General features: G+C 49.6%; 1 protein-coding gene across 1 annotated transcript in view; it reads right to left on the bottom strand.

The window, feature by feature from the left end:
• The window catches only part of KDM2A (lysine demethylase 2A), a 52,009-nt gene that overhangs the window by 14,111 nt on the left and 19,945 nt on the right, over positions 1–17,953 (bottom strand). Inside the window, exons 4-13 of the mRNA XM_086612646.1 lie at positions 15,654–15,792; positions 14,353–14,431; positions 12,932–12,978; positions 12,386–12,564; positions 10,584–10,690; positions 9,917–10,010; positions 7,646–7,799; positions 5,708–5,823; positions 4,310–4,436; positions 955–1,376 (exon numbers count right to left, since the gene is read on the bottom strand). Of these exons, the coding sequence (XP_086468772.1) occupies positions 955–1,376; positions 4,310–4,436; positions 5,708–5,823; positions 7,646–7,799; positions 9,917–10,010; positions 10,584–10,690; positions 12,386–12,564; positions 12,932–12,978; positions 14,353–14,431; positions 15,654–15,792 (1,464 nt within the window). The remainder of the gene's footprint in view (positions 1–954; positions 1,377–4,309; positions 4,437–5,707; positions 5,824–7,645; positions 7,800–9,916; positions 10,011–10,583; positions 10,691–12,385; positions 12,565–12,931; positions 12,979–14,352; positions 14,432–15,653; positions 15,793–17,953) is intronic.

Below are 17,953 nucleotides of genomic sequence, written 5' to 3'. Positions count from 1 at the left end.
ATGCAGCCCCCTAACAGCACCTTTTCCCACTCCTTCAGCCAAGCTCCACCAGAGCTTGGCCTGCAAATGACAGCCCACCCTGGGACCCCAGGGCTGCATCTTCTGCTCCAAATGCAGCAGAGTGTCGGATTTACCAAATGACCCACAAAAAAAAAAAAAAAAAAAAATCAGGAGACAGATCTCGGAAAAGAAAGACGATGGCAAAGACCAGTATACACCCATGGCTATATCTGGATATCACCTTTGGTATAGCCAAGCAGCTGAGCAGCAGACCATCAGTGAGGAATGGAGCAGAAGGTAATGGTGGTTTTAGGGATTAAAATGGACTCTGGGGAATAGAGTGAGGCTGACATTCTCACTTCAGTGCTGAAACGGCTGAAATATCAAAGCTCAGGGGGTAAAGTAGGGCAGTGGGGAAAAAAAAAAAAGACAAAATAAAAGAAAAAAGACTCCACTCATATAACTTAAGGTCACATCCCATGCAAACAACCTAAAGAAACAAGGCCAAATCCACCTGGGGCAAGGAAAGGGCGCCAACTGTCACAGCGTCCAGCAGCCCATAGAGTCCACAGCCAGAAGAACTGGAAACGAAGCGCATTGCAAACGGGCACTCTTGCACTGACACCCGTAAAGGACCCAGCCAGGGCCCAGAGGGTCCCCAAACGAGTCTCAAGCCTGGGAGCAGTTACTGCTTCTGCTAGCTCCGACCCAAAATGCAAGCCAGGGCTGCCCCTCAGCATCACCTGGTGTAACATCAGCCTCATGTAGAGGAAGAAGAGGACACCAAACCTGAAGACAAATCACTCCCTTGCTCCATGAAGGGAGCAAGGTCAGAGTCAAACATGGTTTCCCTGTCTTTCCCACATCTTTCCACCTCCGACACTGCAAGAAAGCCGATGCCTCCTGGCAACCCTGAGGAACAGCTGCACTTGCAGTGCTCTTGCGCCTACCTACCTTGACGTCAGCAATGAGGGCGTCCTCATCCTCGATGCCGGTGGGAACGCACTTCTTGTGCAGAGGGAGTGACTCCAGTTTGTCCACGAGACAGCGCAGTCCCTCCAGCTCAAACTGCGTCAGGTGCACCTTCCTGCTCTTGCGTGGGCTGCCACCATTCGGGTCCCAGGCCTGGCCGTTTTGGGAGCCTCGGCTGGAGTCGGAAGAGTCTATAGATGGGGTCTTCTTCAGACCCGGCAGGCTGCTCCGGCAGCTCCTGCCCAGTTCATCATAGTCCATATTGGCACCGTTGGCTATGGGGCTGGTGAGAACAGACCGCCTTGTGACCGGTCGCCTGGGTTCCTTCCCTGCTGCATCCTCTTCTTCTTCCTCCTCCTCCTCCTCTTCCATGTTTACTGAGTCTGAGGAGCTTAGCTCCATATCTGTCACGATGGAGAAAAAGTGAGCAAAGAACACAGTGGCCAGATAATCACTCACAGGTGTTTGTCACTCCAGTCTTCAAAAAGGACAAGAAGGAAGACCCAGGTAACTATAGACCGGTCAGCCTCACCTCCATCCCGGGAAAGATAATGGAACAACTTATCCTTGGTGCTGTCTCTAGGCATATCAAGGATAAGAGGGTCATTAGGGGCAGTCAACATGGCTTCACTAAGGGGAAGTCGTGCTTGACAAACCTGATAGCCTTTTAAGAGGACATCACCCAGTGGGTGGATGATGGTAGAGCAGTGGATGTGGTCTATCTTGACTTCAGTAAAGCATTCGACACAGTCTCCCATGGCATCCTCACAGCTAACTGAGGAAGTGTGGTCTGGATGATCAGGTAGTGAGGTGGATTGTGGACTGGCTGAAGGGTAGAAGCCAGAGAGTAGAGATCAATGGGACAGAGTCCAGTTGGAGGCCTGTATCCAGTGGAGTCCCTCAAGGGTCGGTACTGGGACCAGTATTGTCCAACATATTCATCAATCACTTGGATGAGGGAATAGAGTGCATGGTCAGCAAGTTTGCTGATGACACTAAACTAGGAGGAGTGGCTGACACACCAGAAGGCTGTGCTGCCATTCAGAGAGACCTGGACAGGCTGGAGAGTCGGGCGGGGAGAAATTCAATGAAATACAACAAGGGCAAGTGTAGAGTCTTGCATCTGGGTAAGAACAACCCCATGTACCAGTATAAGTTGGGGACTGAACTGTTGGGGAACAGCACAGGCGAAAGGGACCTGGGGGTCCTGGTGGACAGCAGGATGACCATGAGCCAGCAATGTGCCCTTGTGGCCAGGAAGGCCAATGGCATCCTGGGGTGTATTAGAAGGGGTGTGGTTAGTAGGTCGAGAGAGGTTCTCCTCCCCCTCTACTCTGCCCTGGTGAGGCTGCATCTGGAATATTGTGTCCAATTCTGGGCCCCTCAGTTCAAGAAGGACAAGGAACTGCTTGAGAGAGTCCAGTGCAGGGCCACAAAAATGATTAAGGGAGTGGAGCATCTCCCTTATGAGGAAAGGCTGAGGGAGCTGGGTCTCTTTAGCTTGGAGAAGAGAAGACTGAGGGGGGACCTCATTAATGTTTATAAATATGTAAAGGGTGACTGTCATGAGGATGGAGCCAGGCTCTTCTCAGTGGCATCCAATCATAGGACAAGGGGAAACAGATATAAGCTGGAACATAGGAGGTTCCTTTTAAACATGAGGAAGAACTTCTTCACAGTGAGGGTAACAGAACACTGGAACAGGCTGCCCAGAGAGGTTGTGGAGCCTCCTTCTCTGGAGGTGTTCAAAACCCGCCTGGATGCGTTCTTGTGTCATCTGATCTAGGTGGTCCTGCTCTGGCAGGGGGATTGGACTAGATGATCCTTTGAGATCCCTTCCAATCCCTAACATTCTGTGATTCTGTGTTTAGTTTCTAGAGGAATCCCCCCAGGCACCTGAGATGCTGGAGTAACAGATATCTATGGGGACAAGGTGAGAGGAAAGGATGGGGCACGTAGTGGCTAGGAAAGAACAGCTAAAACCCCTTCCTATTCCTGGCTATTTTTGTGGGCAGGTGAAGCACCTGGGAAAACCTCCCAGAAAAGGAGAGAGAAAAGCCCTAGACTGTACTTCATAGAATCCTAAAATGGTTTGGGTTGGAAGGGGCTTTCAGAGATCATCTAGTCCAACCCCCCTGCCATGGGCAGGGACATCTTTCACTAGATCAGGTTGCTCAGAGCCCTGTCCAACCTGACTTTGCTTTGGAGGGTTTGGGATCTCTAGCCATCTGGTCCTTTGAGTGACTTGGGATCTTGGTCCTGCCTTCATGATGGGAGAGAGAGGATGTGGAGTCACTAGATGACCATGAAGTCTGAGACTGATTGTGCACAATCAAGTACCCTTCCTGACAGCAAAACAGAAGGGGGATCTCTTGCTCCTTTCCTTTCTGATCTCTGCACTAGTTACCACTTCGAGCTGCTCTGTGGTAGACAAAGGGTGATGAAGGCACTGGAGGCCTACAGGCAGCAGGAGGACAGAGACAGCCTTTCCCAAACCAAGTGCTGAGGGAGATCAAGAGGGCTACAGGAAATGGACAAAAGCTGGGAGCTGTGTCTCTCTGCTAGGACCCCTTGGACTGAAATCAAAAGCCTCAAAGAGGTTGTGGCTATGGAGAGGTGCCCAGGAGTCAATATTCACAGCCTCTTAGGGAAGCAAGGACAGATTTGCTTCAAGGACCTTGGGTGGAAGGCTATCCAGCTCTCTCCCACTCTGAAGAAGGGTCTCTAAGAAATCATCTCTCAAATCACTGCTTTGGCCCCACATGCCTTGGCTGTAAGAAGGCCAAGCATTCCTTTTACGATAGACTCCTTGCACTCCCTTGCACATAACCGTGACAGCACTTTAAACTCTGGGTGTAGGAAGGCCCTGATCAGCAAGAAAGCATCACTGCCCCGCAGCCCACAACACAGTGGTGGTTACTGCAACTTCCCTCCACCTCTTCTGTTAAACGCTTTGCTTGTGCCAGCAAGGCCAGGAACTCGTGTGTTGGTTTTGCGGCTGCAAGGAACCTGGCCTGTTGCAAGAGGAAAGGAGGAAGCAAAAGTCTGGCTAGTTTTGTCTTCTTCCTCAAAGGAAAAGAAATAAATCGCACCTCCTTTGGCCAGTCTGCAACGCCATCTGATTGCTCGGTACAGTGAACAGCAAAAAGGGAGGAAATACTCAAAGAAACCACCTTGTGAAATTGAGGAAGTCATGGTCCCAGATTCTTCCCACACAGCCCTCCCCTGCCTGCCGTGCTGCTGAGCCAGACAGTACACTAAGCAGGAGGGTGCAAGAAACCGCTTCAATACATGTGAGAAAGGAATAAGGGCTGGTCAGCCAACGCGGGAGGCTTACCCATACTGAGTGATTCCTTCTGGAAGTCCTTGGTCAGATGCGAGCGGCTAGTGATGCAGTAGACATAGCGCTCCAGCACGTACCAACACATCTCGTAATAGAAGGGATAACGAAACTTATTTGGGACCTGCAAAAGAGGCAAGGGGAAAGGGATCAGCTCAGGTCTCCTTCACCACAGGGCTGCACAGAGATAGCTCTTATTACTGCTGCCTCGAACCAGATCGACCCCTCCTGAGAGACAGGAAATGCACAGACATGTTTAACAGCATCATTCATGCTTCTGGCAGCCTGATGTAATGCTCCTTGCGGAAGAATATTATCACCAGGCAGAGCAGAGACAAGGTACTACTCGCTTGCAAGCCATTAACATTTAATTTTCCTTCGTTAGGGTTGCAGCTCTTCCCCCACAGATCTCCTTCTCATTAGTACAAGAAAAAAAACAGCAAATGCCACAAAAGGTTTCAGTTGAAGGTAACGGTTCAAGCCCTCTTCCCAAGCCCCAGCACTGTACCTGACAGTATTTGTATGGGAGGAGGGAAAGGGTTGGTCTATGAGAGAGGTGTTAGCGCTCTGCTAAAGGGCTGAGCTGGTATCAGGGCTCTGTCACATCAGCGCTGGCAATTCACATGACACCCCTGACCATGCCACCTGCCTTGCACCTTCCCGAGACAGCACTACCCAGGGCGGAGCAGGCACACGCTCCACCGTCTGTGTACCACCATCTGTGTACGTCTCAGCTGCTCCAGATGACCGTCTGACATCTGAAAGTTAACCCACAGGTCCTGCCTGCTGCAGCACCCTAAACTGCTTTGAAGCAGCCAACAGTCTGTCCATCACAGGCCAGGCGTGTCCTGAGGCTTCTCTGAAGGTGCTGAGCACTGCAAAACCCATGTCTTCACAACAAGCAAGAGAGAACACCCACTTGCCAACAGCATTCTCTGCTCGAGACCTCAGCAAGCCTTTAGTTTTAGTCATCTTAGACCACATCAAGGCCTAAGATCAACACCAAGCAGCAGCAGAAGGCAGCCAGGTAAAGGAAAAGGCAACACACTGGATGCACACCCATGGACATGTCACTGCCTTCCTCTTCAGGCAGCCAGGGGAGGTCCCCCATCACACTCACAGCAGGGCTTCCAGACCCCTTGGAAGCCTGGTGTCAGACTGGAGGTAGTACAAACAAATTCAACAAGCCTTCGTGCATGTTTCCAGGCTGTCCCACTGCCCAAGCTCCTGCCTGTACGTTTATGAGGCTACGACATCTTGCTTACAGACAGCTGGAGCTCAAGCAATTTGTCATAGGGTGTGACTCAACCCACCTGCTTGCACACCACCACTCTTGGCTGCGCCCTCCCCACCACCCCAGGAGGCCGCGTCCTCCCAGCTCTTTCTGATCCTTACCCGCGTGCGGTCTTCGATGCTGTAGATCCGGAGCTGCATAGGAATGTTGAAGCTGTGTAAGAAGTTGCCTCCAAAAACCAGCGTGTCCATAGGTGTGTACACAGCATGGATCCAACCTTGGAGAGAAAGCAGGGTTTGAAGAATCCTTCTGAGCAACTAAGTGAGGTCAAAATCTCACAACTGACAGTCTTTACTAATTCCAATTCCTTACAAACCATGTTCTTCAGAGCAGGGCTGTCAAATCTCCACTCTGCTGAGCTAAGTCCATCCTGACAGCTGCACCCTTAACCTGCATCCAGGTTATGTGCAAACACACAGACTAGCTACTGACGCCCTGTCACACCAGCCAGCCCTAGAAGCAGTGGGGGGCCTAGGACGGGACCCCATAGACTCCAGTTCTTTGTGGAATGCAGACATTGCTGTGTCACAGCAAAAATATCCACCCCCCCTGGAGTGTCAGTACTAAATTACTCAATATCCAGCTCACTTGACCCATCTAAGAACTAGAGAGACAGGCTTGTACTTAGGCACTTAAACACACCTGTGGATCTGGCCTCACATCCTCCCATGGTGGTGCATGTGCCAGTATCCACCTCCCGCCCATAGCTTTGTCATCCTGGTGTCCCTGGAAAATTGCTTTCTAGTTACGTTAAGTCTGAGAATACCAGCAACGAGGAAAATAGTCTTCCAAAGCCTGTTCAACAACTAGAAACCCCTCAAAGTAACTCAAGTCCCAGCTGTGTTATCTCCAAGGCTAAGCAATCCAGCCAAGCCCAACATTTTGGGAATTCCAGCATGGGTTTCCTTAGGGCAAGGCCACTCAATTCAAAAGAAGTGTCAGTCATGGTAACAGGATTCAAATGAGTAACTTGTGCAATCCCTGGTGTTTTCTGTTCCTGGACCCACTATAAGCTACAACACAGCTTATTCCTGCACTGCTGATGGAGATGAAACGGCAGATTACAGCGGCCTTTGGCATCTGGGACAGTCTTATGGACACAATTTTTATGCAACAGTTTTATCAGAAGCCTTGAAAGGGGTCCGACAATCAATCTCCTTGCAAAGGAATATTCCCTAGCACAAGCACAACATTTTACAGACATCCCAGGTCTCCATCACAGGTTCTAAAAGGCTGAGTCAGTCCTTGCAAACAACCAACTTGAGCCGCTTTTTCATATGCCTCGTCTCTCCTGCCTTTGCTGTTTTCTAGCACAGCACCATACATGTGATGCAAGCCGTTGCCGATGCCCTCCAATTATTCTGCTTGCTAAACCAAGTCAGGCTAAAGACTTCTCTTAACTCTTCAGAGTTCCCACTCCCAACCTCAAAGTCTCCTTGCCCAAACCCTCTGCAAAGCAGTTACCTGTAAGTCTTTCCCTGTTACTGCTTCCCAGCTCCCCACTGGGTCTCAGTATTTTGCAATATCCACTTCTAGCTATACGCTTTCCAGTTCTGTCTCCAGTACATGCAGATTTCAAGTGTTTTTCCTTCTGTCTAGAGCAGTCACCTTGTTCCTTAAACTCACACAGTGGCTCTCTTCCTTGCCTCACAATTTGAACGTAACTCTGCAGAGATTTCACAAGAGATCCAGGAAGCTGAGGAGATGTGCTGCCTTGGGCCAACCTCTGTCCTCAATGTGCACTGCTCCGCCTGCCACCATGACAAGCTCTAGGAAAGCCTCCTTTAATAATTCATCAAGCATGACGTGAACCAGTCACAGCTTTCCTGTCTCTTGGGCTGAATCCACAGTGCCATGATAGGCATGTTTTGGGAGCTGGGAAGCAAGAGGACAGAGCCACATCACACCTCCCTCTCTCAGTTACTCATGAGGGAGGAAGTTACATGCTGCCTGTTCTGCTTTTGCTTGTGTCCCAGGAGTTTCAGCCTCTTGCCACAATCCTGGCAGACATCAGGATGCACCTGCCCACCCTGCCGTACCTGAGGGGATGACAAACGTGTAGCCTTGCTTGAGCTCGATGCGCTGGCACTCTGACACTCTATCCCCAAGAAAAATGTCTCCCTGCTTTCCTGAGAGAAGCCAGTTTTCATAGAGCTCCAAGTTCTGGGGTGTAGGAGGGATCAGCCAGAAGATCTGCAAATGAAGACAACACATGTATGTAAGTCATCACATAATTAACAGCTACTGACTACCCCCTGCTTCCTCCAAATCTGCCCTGCTCCCTCTCCAGACATCTAAATCTTTCCCTCTCCCCACCCACGGGGGATGTAAGCCTGCAGAAATTCCCAGTAGATCGACATAAACAGCTGTCCCATTTGAGAGGGCAAGTTGCTGAACAAGGTCCTTCCTGAGCCCCAGCTAGGCTCTTCGGAGACGATTAGCTCATCCTTTGGGGGAAGGCACAGGAGCCACAAAACATCAGAATTGCTGGGGAAGTCTGGCAGCTACAACTCCTTTGCAAGGAAAGGTAGATGAAAAGCCCAGATTCTTCAGGTGGGGCAGAGTTTGCTGCCTTCCCTGAAACTACTCTAAGTCAGTGGAGAAAGATGGGATGGACTAATTTGCCCAGGACTTGTCCTAAAGAAGCAAAAATGTTTTTTCCTAGAGATCTGCTTTTACTGACTGTGGAGGCAGCCCATCCAGCCACCTTCAGCTGGACAGTTCCTTTGCAGCAATTACAAGCAAAAGGGCTCCCGATACTAAGGTGGTCCAAGGCTCTTTCTCTGGAGATGTCCAGTCACCACAGGAAGCCTTTTTTACCTCCTGGCTCCTTGATGAATTCAGCCCTAGATGGCTGATGGTTTTTATCAGAAGCAATGAAATCTCTTCTAATAACTTAATCCTTTTGAGCAAAGAGCTAGGCACATTGCACTGGGAAAGAGATGGGACCTGCCATCCTGTGCTACAGGATTCTTTTCTGCATGTTAGCTCTTCCTACTAATACTAAACTGAGCTACCATCAGAATTTGCTGCTTCGACTGCATCGATTCAAATGTACTATGATGAGTCTGTCTGTATTGCTGCCTCCCCGGACAGCAGGGCAAAGTTTCCTTGACTCCAGTAGAAGTGATACCTGTAGTTAGTAAAAGCTCAGAATACAAGCTCTTCAGTGCTGTTATAGTGGTAACGCTAAAGCACAGACCGAGTGAGTCCCGTGACAACAGGCACATCCACCCAACAACAGTAAGAGGGGAGGATTTCCCAGCAAGGACTTCATGTTGACCAAGTGTCATGCTCTGAACATGGCTGTGCTTTTCTAGGGCAGCAGAAGTGCTTACTTAGAGTGTCTGACTTAATTGTTCAAGTACTAACTAGCCCCTTCAGTGATACAGCACTCAAACTATGACAAGTCAGTTTTCAGAAAGTTAAGAGAACAAATACAACATCCCCAACGGTAAAGGGAGCTTAAGGTGCAATTCACCTGTCTAAGGGCAACTGGGAGTACTGGCACCTTCCCAGATCCCCTTCCAGATAGGTTTTTTTTCCAAGCCAGGCCCCGGTACAACACACAGCTGGCGTGATGGATGCTTGGCACAAGGAAATCCCTGCACAATTATAACTGGAAGTCACCCATCAAGAAAAAAACACTGCACTCAGATGGAGTTTGTAACCAGATAAACTCAAACTCAATGGAGCCTGGGGTTCAGTTTTCGCATCTTAGGCTGAGCTCAGCTACAGGAAGTGACTCCAGACACGACACTGTTTCAGTGCAACTTCTCACCAGAAACCATTCAAGCATTTTACCGTGAAGACCTGTCACCAACCTTCAGTTCAAACACTTCTGCTTTTGGAGTCACTTGATGTTTTAAGGTGACCCCTCACACATCTGTTGACTATTTAAAACCCCTGGACAGCCTAGCTTTTGGAGAGGCTCCCATTCATCTTTAATTACCTTTCTTCCATTTGGCTGTTCCCCATGTGCTGTTTACACCACACCAAGAGGTGATCAGCCGTGTAGCTAAATGATCTTTCAGAAGCCCAAGGCACTGGAAGAATTGGGTTACTCTACTCTACATCATTTAGCCTTTTATAAGGTTGTCTCAGCATCATCTCTACAGCACAGGTTTTCAGACTGTCTGGTGGACCTCTGAAGGCCTGAAATACTTACAAGGACAACAGACAAACAAGTTTGGGGTGGAAAGACTTCAATGCAGTCTGGGACCTATATCTTCAAGGACTGACAAGAGAATAGGCTAAAAGCCACTCTCCTGAAGTGTCTGTAACTTTCCAAACGGTGACTGTCCTCCTACCTTTCCCCCTCGATGGATGTGGTACCACACAGAAGTACCACCGAAGTCCACATGGAAATCTGTGTAGCAGCCCTTGACACTCATCAGACAGTACCTGGCAGAAAACAAAACATGATAAGGTGAAAATGAGTGGTGATCCACATTTTAGACTAGATATAACATTTTCAAAGTGAATGGGCTGCTCAAACCCAGGCCAATGGGCTAAGAGTAGCACCAGAAGCCAATTACTGCAGTGCTAAGCACTTTCGCTGCAGGGAGGTGGTGGTTTGCAGGAGAGCTCACTTTGCATTTAGATCGCAACCTCACAAAAAGATCTAGCCCAGGCAGGAGAACCTTCATCCTCACACGCCTGGCAATTCTAGAAACCCCCTTGTCACAGGTGTGGCTTATAGGGAAGAATGGGCAGCATCCAGCAGCTCAACCAACTCCAGATGTCTCCAGGTGGTGAGCACCAAGAGTTTCCCCAAAGCACAGTGAACTACTCTTCCACACAGTGGGGCCTTAAATAACTAACTGCAGCGTCCTTATGAGAGTCACCCGCTGAAATAAACAGGGAGACTGTTCCTCCTGCTTCCCCTTGGTACAAACTGCTTCCCCCTTGGGCAGTTTTCTTGCAAGAAATGCTTTGCTGCCTGCCGCCACTAGAACAGCTTGGGAAGTCACTTACTTCTGCACCTTTGGATACTGCATCTCCAGGATAGCATTCGTAGACTCTGTCTGACTCTCCTTCAGGTGTCTGGGCCACATGTTATCAACCCAGTCAATCAAATCCACCTACAGCAGAAAGGTGGGAAACATGAGTAGAGATGAAAGGGGCACAGGAACCCCTTTTGCTACTTCCAGGCTGTCCTGGAAGCTCAAATACCTATTACCTGTCTGGTAAGCCCACAGGTCACACACGGCTGGGCAGCTGTAGGATGCAGAGTTGCAGCAGGCCCACCAAAGCCACTGCAGTGCTGCGCACAGACTGCCAGCCAGCCCAGCTCAGAGCACACCCACGAAAAACCCGCAGGACCAAGGAAGGGAAGGTGTTAGCTGAATGGCCATGATATCCCCTTTTTGGCCCCCTCACAACCCAGCAACCTTCACGATGCCACTGGTGCAATCCCACACGTTAAGCGCTTAGGATCAGCTGTTCCGATGGCAGTTGCTGTACAATGAGCCTCTGGATTCACACAAGCAGCAAACACCAGAGCAAGATCCCAAGCATGGTACTGGGATGCTGGTCTTCTAACTTAGGGGCTATACAGAAGCTACTATGCACTGCCCTTACATAAAAAAACCACACTGGGCAATATCTGCTAGGGTGGGATTCAACTCACTAAGTTTCAGGACAGGCAGAGATGTCCAGGCTCCCTCTACAGTTAACAGAGGGAAGTGAACAGTCCTTCAGAGCTGCCCCTTCCTCTCCACCGACTGCAGAGGGAGTTCAGGATGTCTATCCCACACATCCCACCTTCCACACTTAAGGGCCATTCGTTTTCCCCCCTGCCGAACAGCTTCCTACCCTTTTTCCACCACAGCCCCAGTCTTGGCCTCCTCTGCCCTCAGAAACTTCAGCACTTCGCATCAGAAACACCTCCTGTCACACTGCACAACCCTCTGGAGTCCCAACTGAACATAAGGTTGCTGTTCTAACAGGACCATGGTCTCCAAACTCCAGGGAAACCACAAAGCCTAACCAGCACCCAGGCTTTAGCTACACTCTCAAAGTGCAGCAAGCATTGCTGAGCTGCTGAGCTCTGCTGTCTGATTTAGGCCCAGCTGGAGTTTTAGACCTGGACATACATTATGGCAAGCTACCCCTGTCCTGCACCTCTCTCTTCCACAACAGCAGCATCGCTGCTGCAAGATGCAGGAGAGGGCTCTGCACCAAGCATCAGAGCAGTGCAGTGCACAGCACAGAAAGAAAATAAGCCCCAGACCAAACAACAGCCAAGGCCTTGGCAGACAGTGAAATCAGCAACTGGGAGAGGCTGGAGGCCAGTGTCCCCCATCCTGTCCCCAACACTCACTGCGGCTGAGCATAAATCTGACCTCTCTATTCAAACTCCAGTGCTTGTTCAAACTGTGCCTGTTGATCACCAGCCAGCAGGAGCAGATTACTTCACTCTAATTATTCCTCAACCGATCACTTCTGTTTCTCTAATTGCTGACAGCTAGGGAACAGGTCAGCTCTCTGCAGAACAACACGACAGGGATTTGACTGTGGTCACTACAGCTGAGGGATGCACAGGCTGGGCAGCCTCAACCCAACTGTGAGGTCAGCTGTAGCACATCGGGTCTGACTCAAACACAGGACCAGCTCCAGCAGCTTCCAGAGCACAGCAGGGACATCCCTGTCTGAGCCTATGCATGTTACGAGCAGCCTCTCTCCTCCTGCATTCAAGTGCCAGGCTGCACCTTGCCTTCAGATGACCACAAGCACAAGGGAAAGGACATTCCTGCAGAAGGAAGAGCCATGCTCACCGTAGCAGGTCTCTGCACCAGGTTCTCCAGTTTGGTGTGGCTGAACTCTAGGCTGATGACATTGTAAAGTTTCTCCCGCTCAGCCTCCGGCGTTTCATAGTAGCGTGCCCACTGTGCCATGGACATCTCAATATCCCTCTGCGTGTTCACATCCATGACATCTACCATCCGTCGGCTCCCTGTCAGAACAGACAGATGTCACTGGAACCATCCCTGGACACAGTGGACCACTCAGAAGAGACACTCCAGAAGACAGGGGACCCTTCCTCAAAGAACCCCCCCACCCCCGACATGTAATGTCTCGGCCTCTGCCGTAACTTCATCATCTTCCATACCCACATTAAAACAGAAGCTGCTTCAGGTCAAACTCCTCAAGCAGGTAAGAGTTGTGATCCACTGGTAGAAGACTGCTCAGGTTCAACCAGCTGCACACTGAGGGAGCCACAAAACCAGACTTCTAGCTTTGATAAACCCCCATGACTTTCCCCATTCCTCCCTATCTGCCCAGGGCGCAGCAGGGGCACACTGTGGTCCCTGGACACTTACCGACACACAGCCGCACATCATTCACGCTGAAGTCCGGATCTGGCATCCTGCAGGACAAACACTTTGCTAAAAAAATCATGACGTGCTTCTGGTTGCAGACCCTTCCCACCTGTATCCCCAGCATTGGCACCCTGAAGATACTACTGTGCTGCTTTTTTGCCTCTTAGGTGCAGATGAAGACCATGCAACTAGATCTCTGGGGGCACACGCCTGGGGTGAAACACTAGGCCCAACTTCTGGCTAGGGAAGCAGATTTGTGAATACCATCTCTAGAGCATGAGCTGTTGTACAGTGGCTTCTGGCAAATGACCAAGCAGGCCTTGAGCTAAGCAATCCTAGCTCTCATTTTAAAGACTACTCATATGAGTTATCCCAATATAAAGGGCATAGCCAAACCAGTACAAGCAGTATATTTCACTGACACAGCATAACTACTCTAACTGTTTGTAATGGCATACTTATCTGTACAAACACTGCTGTCACAGACAGAACGGGCAGGCAGCCATTCAAGTGGCTCTTGACCCAGAGAAACAACCAAAAGCTCAGGAGAAATCCATTTTCACCCACACTGTAATCCTCGGTATCAAATCTGAGCCCTCCCAAGTCACCCAGCAGTTAAAACTGAGCCCGGCACAATTTCCTATCTAATTCACCACAGTACAGTACATCATGCACTGGACGCGGTGTTGCCCATCCGTTCACAGCCAGTTGAGGAAGTTAAGAGCAGCATTGCTGACGCTGGCTCTGACAAAGTTTGCTAGGGGTAATTTATTCCTCTAACTTCCATATTAATCAAAAACAAAAACTACTGACCCAGCAGAAACACTGGATGAGACCATTTTTTTTTTTAATTTTGCAAAAGACAGCTGTAATGTTTTGATGTATTATTACTTGCCTTAAAGCTACATCTAACACCCCACGATGTTTTTATATGAACATCATAAACCAGCACAAAGTCTTGCATCAGTATAGCTTTACACTCAAAGCTGTAAACCTTAATTGACTTAACATAGCAAGAGAGAGAGAGGGCAGTTCAGAAGTAATTGTGTTGGGCAAATCAGGTTGGAATGCTGGAAAATGCCAGAAATACGACAAATTGCTTGACTTTCCTAGTAATATAGGCATCTATTGCCAGAAAGAAACCCAGTCAGATGTTGCATCAGAGCAGCAGTGGGACTTTCCAGACATTTGGTTGAATTGTGATAACCTACAGCCAATTCGGTCCTCATTTTAAGTCCAAACAGACTAGGTGGAAGATACTTCTCTGCTCACTGCACATAAAGAACAGCATGGACAGGACACAACCACAACACCAACTCGGCAGTGCACAGAACCAGCTACCAATATCAGATCCCACACAGTGTGGAGAGAGGCAAGAAATCAGGCCAGAGTCATCCACCACTCTGTGCCCTGAGACTTACTTTATCCCCAGCCCATCAGAGCTCCTGAAGATGAGAGGGTCTCTCAGACCACCCCGCTGGATGTATTCAACTGTGAAGTCTGGTGCGGGGAGAAAAGAAGAGAGAAGGTGTTAGGGGAGACTTCTTCAGAGGACTGTAGACAAACTGGGGTTAGACAGGATCTCTGGAGATCTCTAGACCAACCCTGCTCCCAGCAAACTAACTTCAGACTCCGATCAGGTCGTTTAGGGCCTTGTGCAGTTGAGACTTGAGAATCAACCCGTATCTCTGTGGCAAAGCTGGCCAGCAAAAGAAAGCCCTGCTCCTTGCTCTTTCTACACCCCTCTGGAGATCCCGGAACTCCTCTGTGGCAGTTCTATAAGCAGCATGGTGTGTGCTGCTGACAAGCCTCAGACAGACCTCCCAGGGAGGGGGGAGTTTGCTCCAACAGGCTATACCAGACAGGGGAACAGCATGGGTTTTGGTCCTCACTTCCCCAAGAAGCTCACAGGCAAGCAAAAGAGGCCTTGAAGAAATGCTCCTCCTTCCCAGTAAACCCTCATGAGGCTTGCACCAGCTGTGCAATGAAAAGACATCCCACTGAGCCATATGCGTGGTGAAAGAAAGGGGAAAGATCCCACATATTCTTTGAATTAAGCATCTAGTAGACATGTGGCTGCGGTTACAGGTGCTGATCCAGGCGAGCCCTCTTGTTCCTGGCTACCATGTGTCCCAGCAAGCCTGCAGCGCTGCTGACTAGCTTATTGCTCTCCAGACTGAGAGGCTTCCATGTCATTTCCCACACGCTCCCTGTTACTAGCTCCTCTGGCCCAAGGACTTAACAGGCTTGAGCCAATCCTCCACCAATATGCCTCACATCGGCTTCAAACTGCTTGGGCACTCCTGCAGACTTGCAGGGGAGCAGGCAAAAATGTCCCCAGCCTGCTCTGCTCCACTTGGGTTATACAAGCAACAGCAGAGGAAAGCACAGAACTGGTGTGAACAGCAGACACGTTTTCCTGACTTTACAGAAGGATGGAAAGTAAAAAGGCAGCAAAACACAGGACAGTGGGAAAGGATTCCACTAACACCACAATTGCCTTGTAACCGCCCTTCAAGTTGGCAGTCAGGGAGGCTTTGGGTGTAGTCAGAGGCACAAGAGCACATCCAACTGCAATGACTCTTAGCCTTCTACAAAAGGCTCCAGGAAAGGTCATCTCACACATCGTGCCTCGCTGGAGAAACGGCCAACCACCGCAGCTGTCTGGTTACTGACAGCAGTAGCGTAGCACACACCGAAGCACAGCAGTCCCAAGACAAACCTTTGCCTTCCATGAAGACCACGAAGGTGGAGTTAAACTTGTTGGTGGACAGCTTTTCCTCAAGGTCAAATGTCCTCTTTCCTTCAATTTCATCATCGGAGATGCCATCGTCCTCGTAACGCCGCCTCATCGTGCCACGCTGAGGAGAGAGCAGACCAGGAAGGTAAGAGTTATGGACCAGGAGGAATAACCAGCTCACTTCCCAGAGCCTCCTCTCAACCTAGCACAGCTCAGCCAGGGCCTCTGCGGGACCCCTTGCCCGAGTTATAGAATCCACGAGGTCTCTTGCTCAAAAAGCACTGTTGGTATCAGTTTTCAAGAAAGACATGCCAGAGAAGATCTATTTAGGTAACATCTGTCCTGGATTCCAAACACACCACTGAAACATCAGATTTGCTCCTCCTACAACCAACTGATTTGTGTGAGTTGGGCTATATGGGAGACAGATAATTCACTTCTAATGAGCGCTAACACAGGAACATAGGAGGAGGAAAGATAGTTCAGTATAACTGGGGCAAAGGAAAAAGAATCGGTTCCCCATTTTTAGAGCTCCATCAGTATTTTGCTGCGCTGGAGGTAAAGGCACTTGTGAATTTAAATCCCTGCCAGAACGCCAAGCGATAAATGAAGGGTTTTACAAAGACAGTTCTCAAGTTTTCATCTTTAGCTATGCTTGTACACAAAAGCTGATTTATTTCCTTGTTTGTGAGTGGGGGAATAGCCAAGGGGAAGCAACCTTTTTCTTAGAGGGTCTCGTAAGTACATCTGTACTAGGATTCCTGACAAACATCCTATTCTAGCATTGCTGGATCTGGAAGAAATTACTGTCCCCAGCTGTTAGCCACCCCTCCAGAGACTAGCCATGCTCTGGCACAGCCGTTCGTGGGAATGCTCCCTAAATCCCCTCAGATAAAAGTCAACCTGGTCTGAATTAGACAAGCTGACTTCCCCCAATTAGGGATGCTCCCATTATAAAGCAGTCACACCAATTGTTGTGCCAGCAGCCAGCCAGGGACAGGATGGGGCACAAGGTGATGCAGCAGCTACTGTCACATCTGGGTCTGAAAGCTGGCACCTGCCTGCAGCGAGGAGGCACAGCATCAAGGGTAGGAGGGTCACATCCCCAGCAACAACACCGGTCCCAGCCACAGACTGTGATGCTGAAATTCCCCATTGTCAGTGAGGTGACCGGTGTGCACGTCTGTGCATCAGTCCTCGCACAACCTCCTGGCACGGCACATCTCCCGCAGCCTGGAGCGGAGCACATTCGATAGCTCATTTCTTCCTTCTTTTAGGGTCTCCTGGAAAAGACCGGAGTGCCCTTTCCCAGGTGAGGGCACACACACCTGAGACTCCTTTCCCTATAGCATCAAGCTGCAGATCTCCTTCTCAGAGTACAGCTGCGATTCAGACTTCACCCAAAGCCACTCTCTGCTTACCTCTGTCTTCCTCATCCAGCCAGGGCTTGCTCTGAAGGTGAAGTGCCAGGAGCCCACCTTTCTGTGATGGTGAAAGCCCTTGAGTGGGCGAAGGTTTATTTTGCCTCGAACAGTCAGCCCCAGCCCTGCCTGGCCTCACCTTCCCACTCAGCCCCCACCTGCCTGCTCCCCCCAGCCCACCACTCACTGCAAAGCTGAGTTAAACACACCCGGGATATTTTCCAGTGAGTTACAGTCTGGTATTAACCATCTATCAGTCCAATCATTACATCAATTTGCTTGTCCCTCTCTCCTTTTTGGCCTTATCTATTTAAAGAGCGTCGGTGAAAGAGAAGAGTCACTGCTTTAAAGATACTTTTAAAATTAATTAGTTCAACCAGTGCAGGAGCATATGGGGTCGCTGGTTGCGAAAAAGGACTTTTTTCCCCTCCCTGTAACATACAAGTTCAGCTTCACACTTTCAAGAAGGCCGATCAATTCACAAGTAGTTTCCCTCTCATCAGGGCGGAGAAGCTTACATCTCCCCACTCTTAACACCTCACTAACTTTACCTGGTTTTCCAAACCCCACCCAGAACGCAATATGGGCACAAACAGCTGCCTGCTCCTGAACAAGGCATCTCCAAAAGAGCCCTGAAACCCATGTTCTCCGAGGGCCTGTCCAGACAGTCCCAATGATTAAACAACCTGGAAGAGCGTTTCAGGTTTTCAGTCCTTTGTCTTAAGCCACCCAATAAACGGTGATAGCAAGCAGGAGTACTTTCTTTCACTGTTTTTAATGATACAAAGATAAAACTAATTTTACTTATGGGCTTTTATGGACATACTTGTACAAATGGACATACTTGTACAAATGGACAAT

The sequence above is a fragment of the Tauraco erythrolophus genome, chromosome 6, assembly GCF_009769465.1.
Source record: "Tauraco erythrolophus isolate bTauEry1 chromosome 6, bTauEry1.pri, whole genome shotgun sequence".
Taxonomy (NCBI): Eukaryota; Metazoa; Chordata; class Aves; order Musophagiformes; family Musophagidae; genus Tauraco; species Tauraco erythrolophus.
Note: the sequence above shows the minus strand (reverse complement) of the source record. Positions and strands in the feature narration are given on the sequence as shown.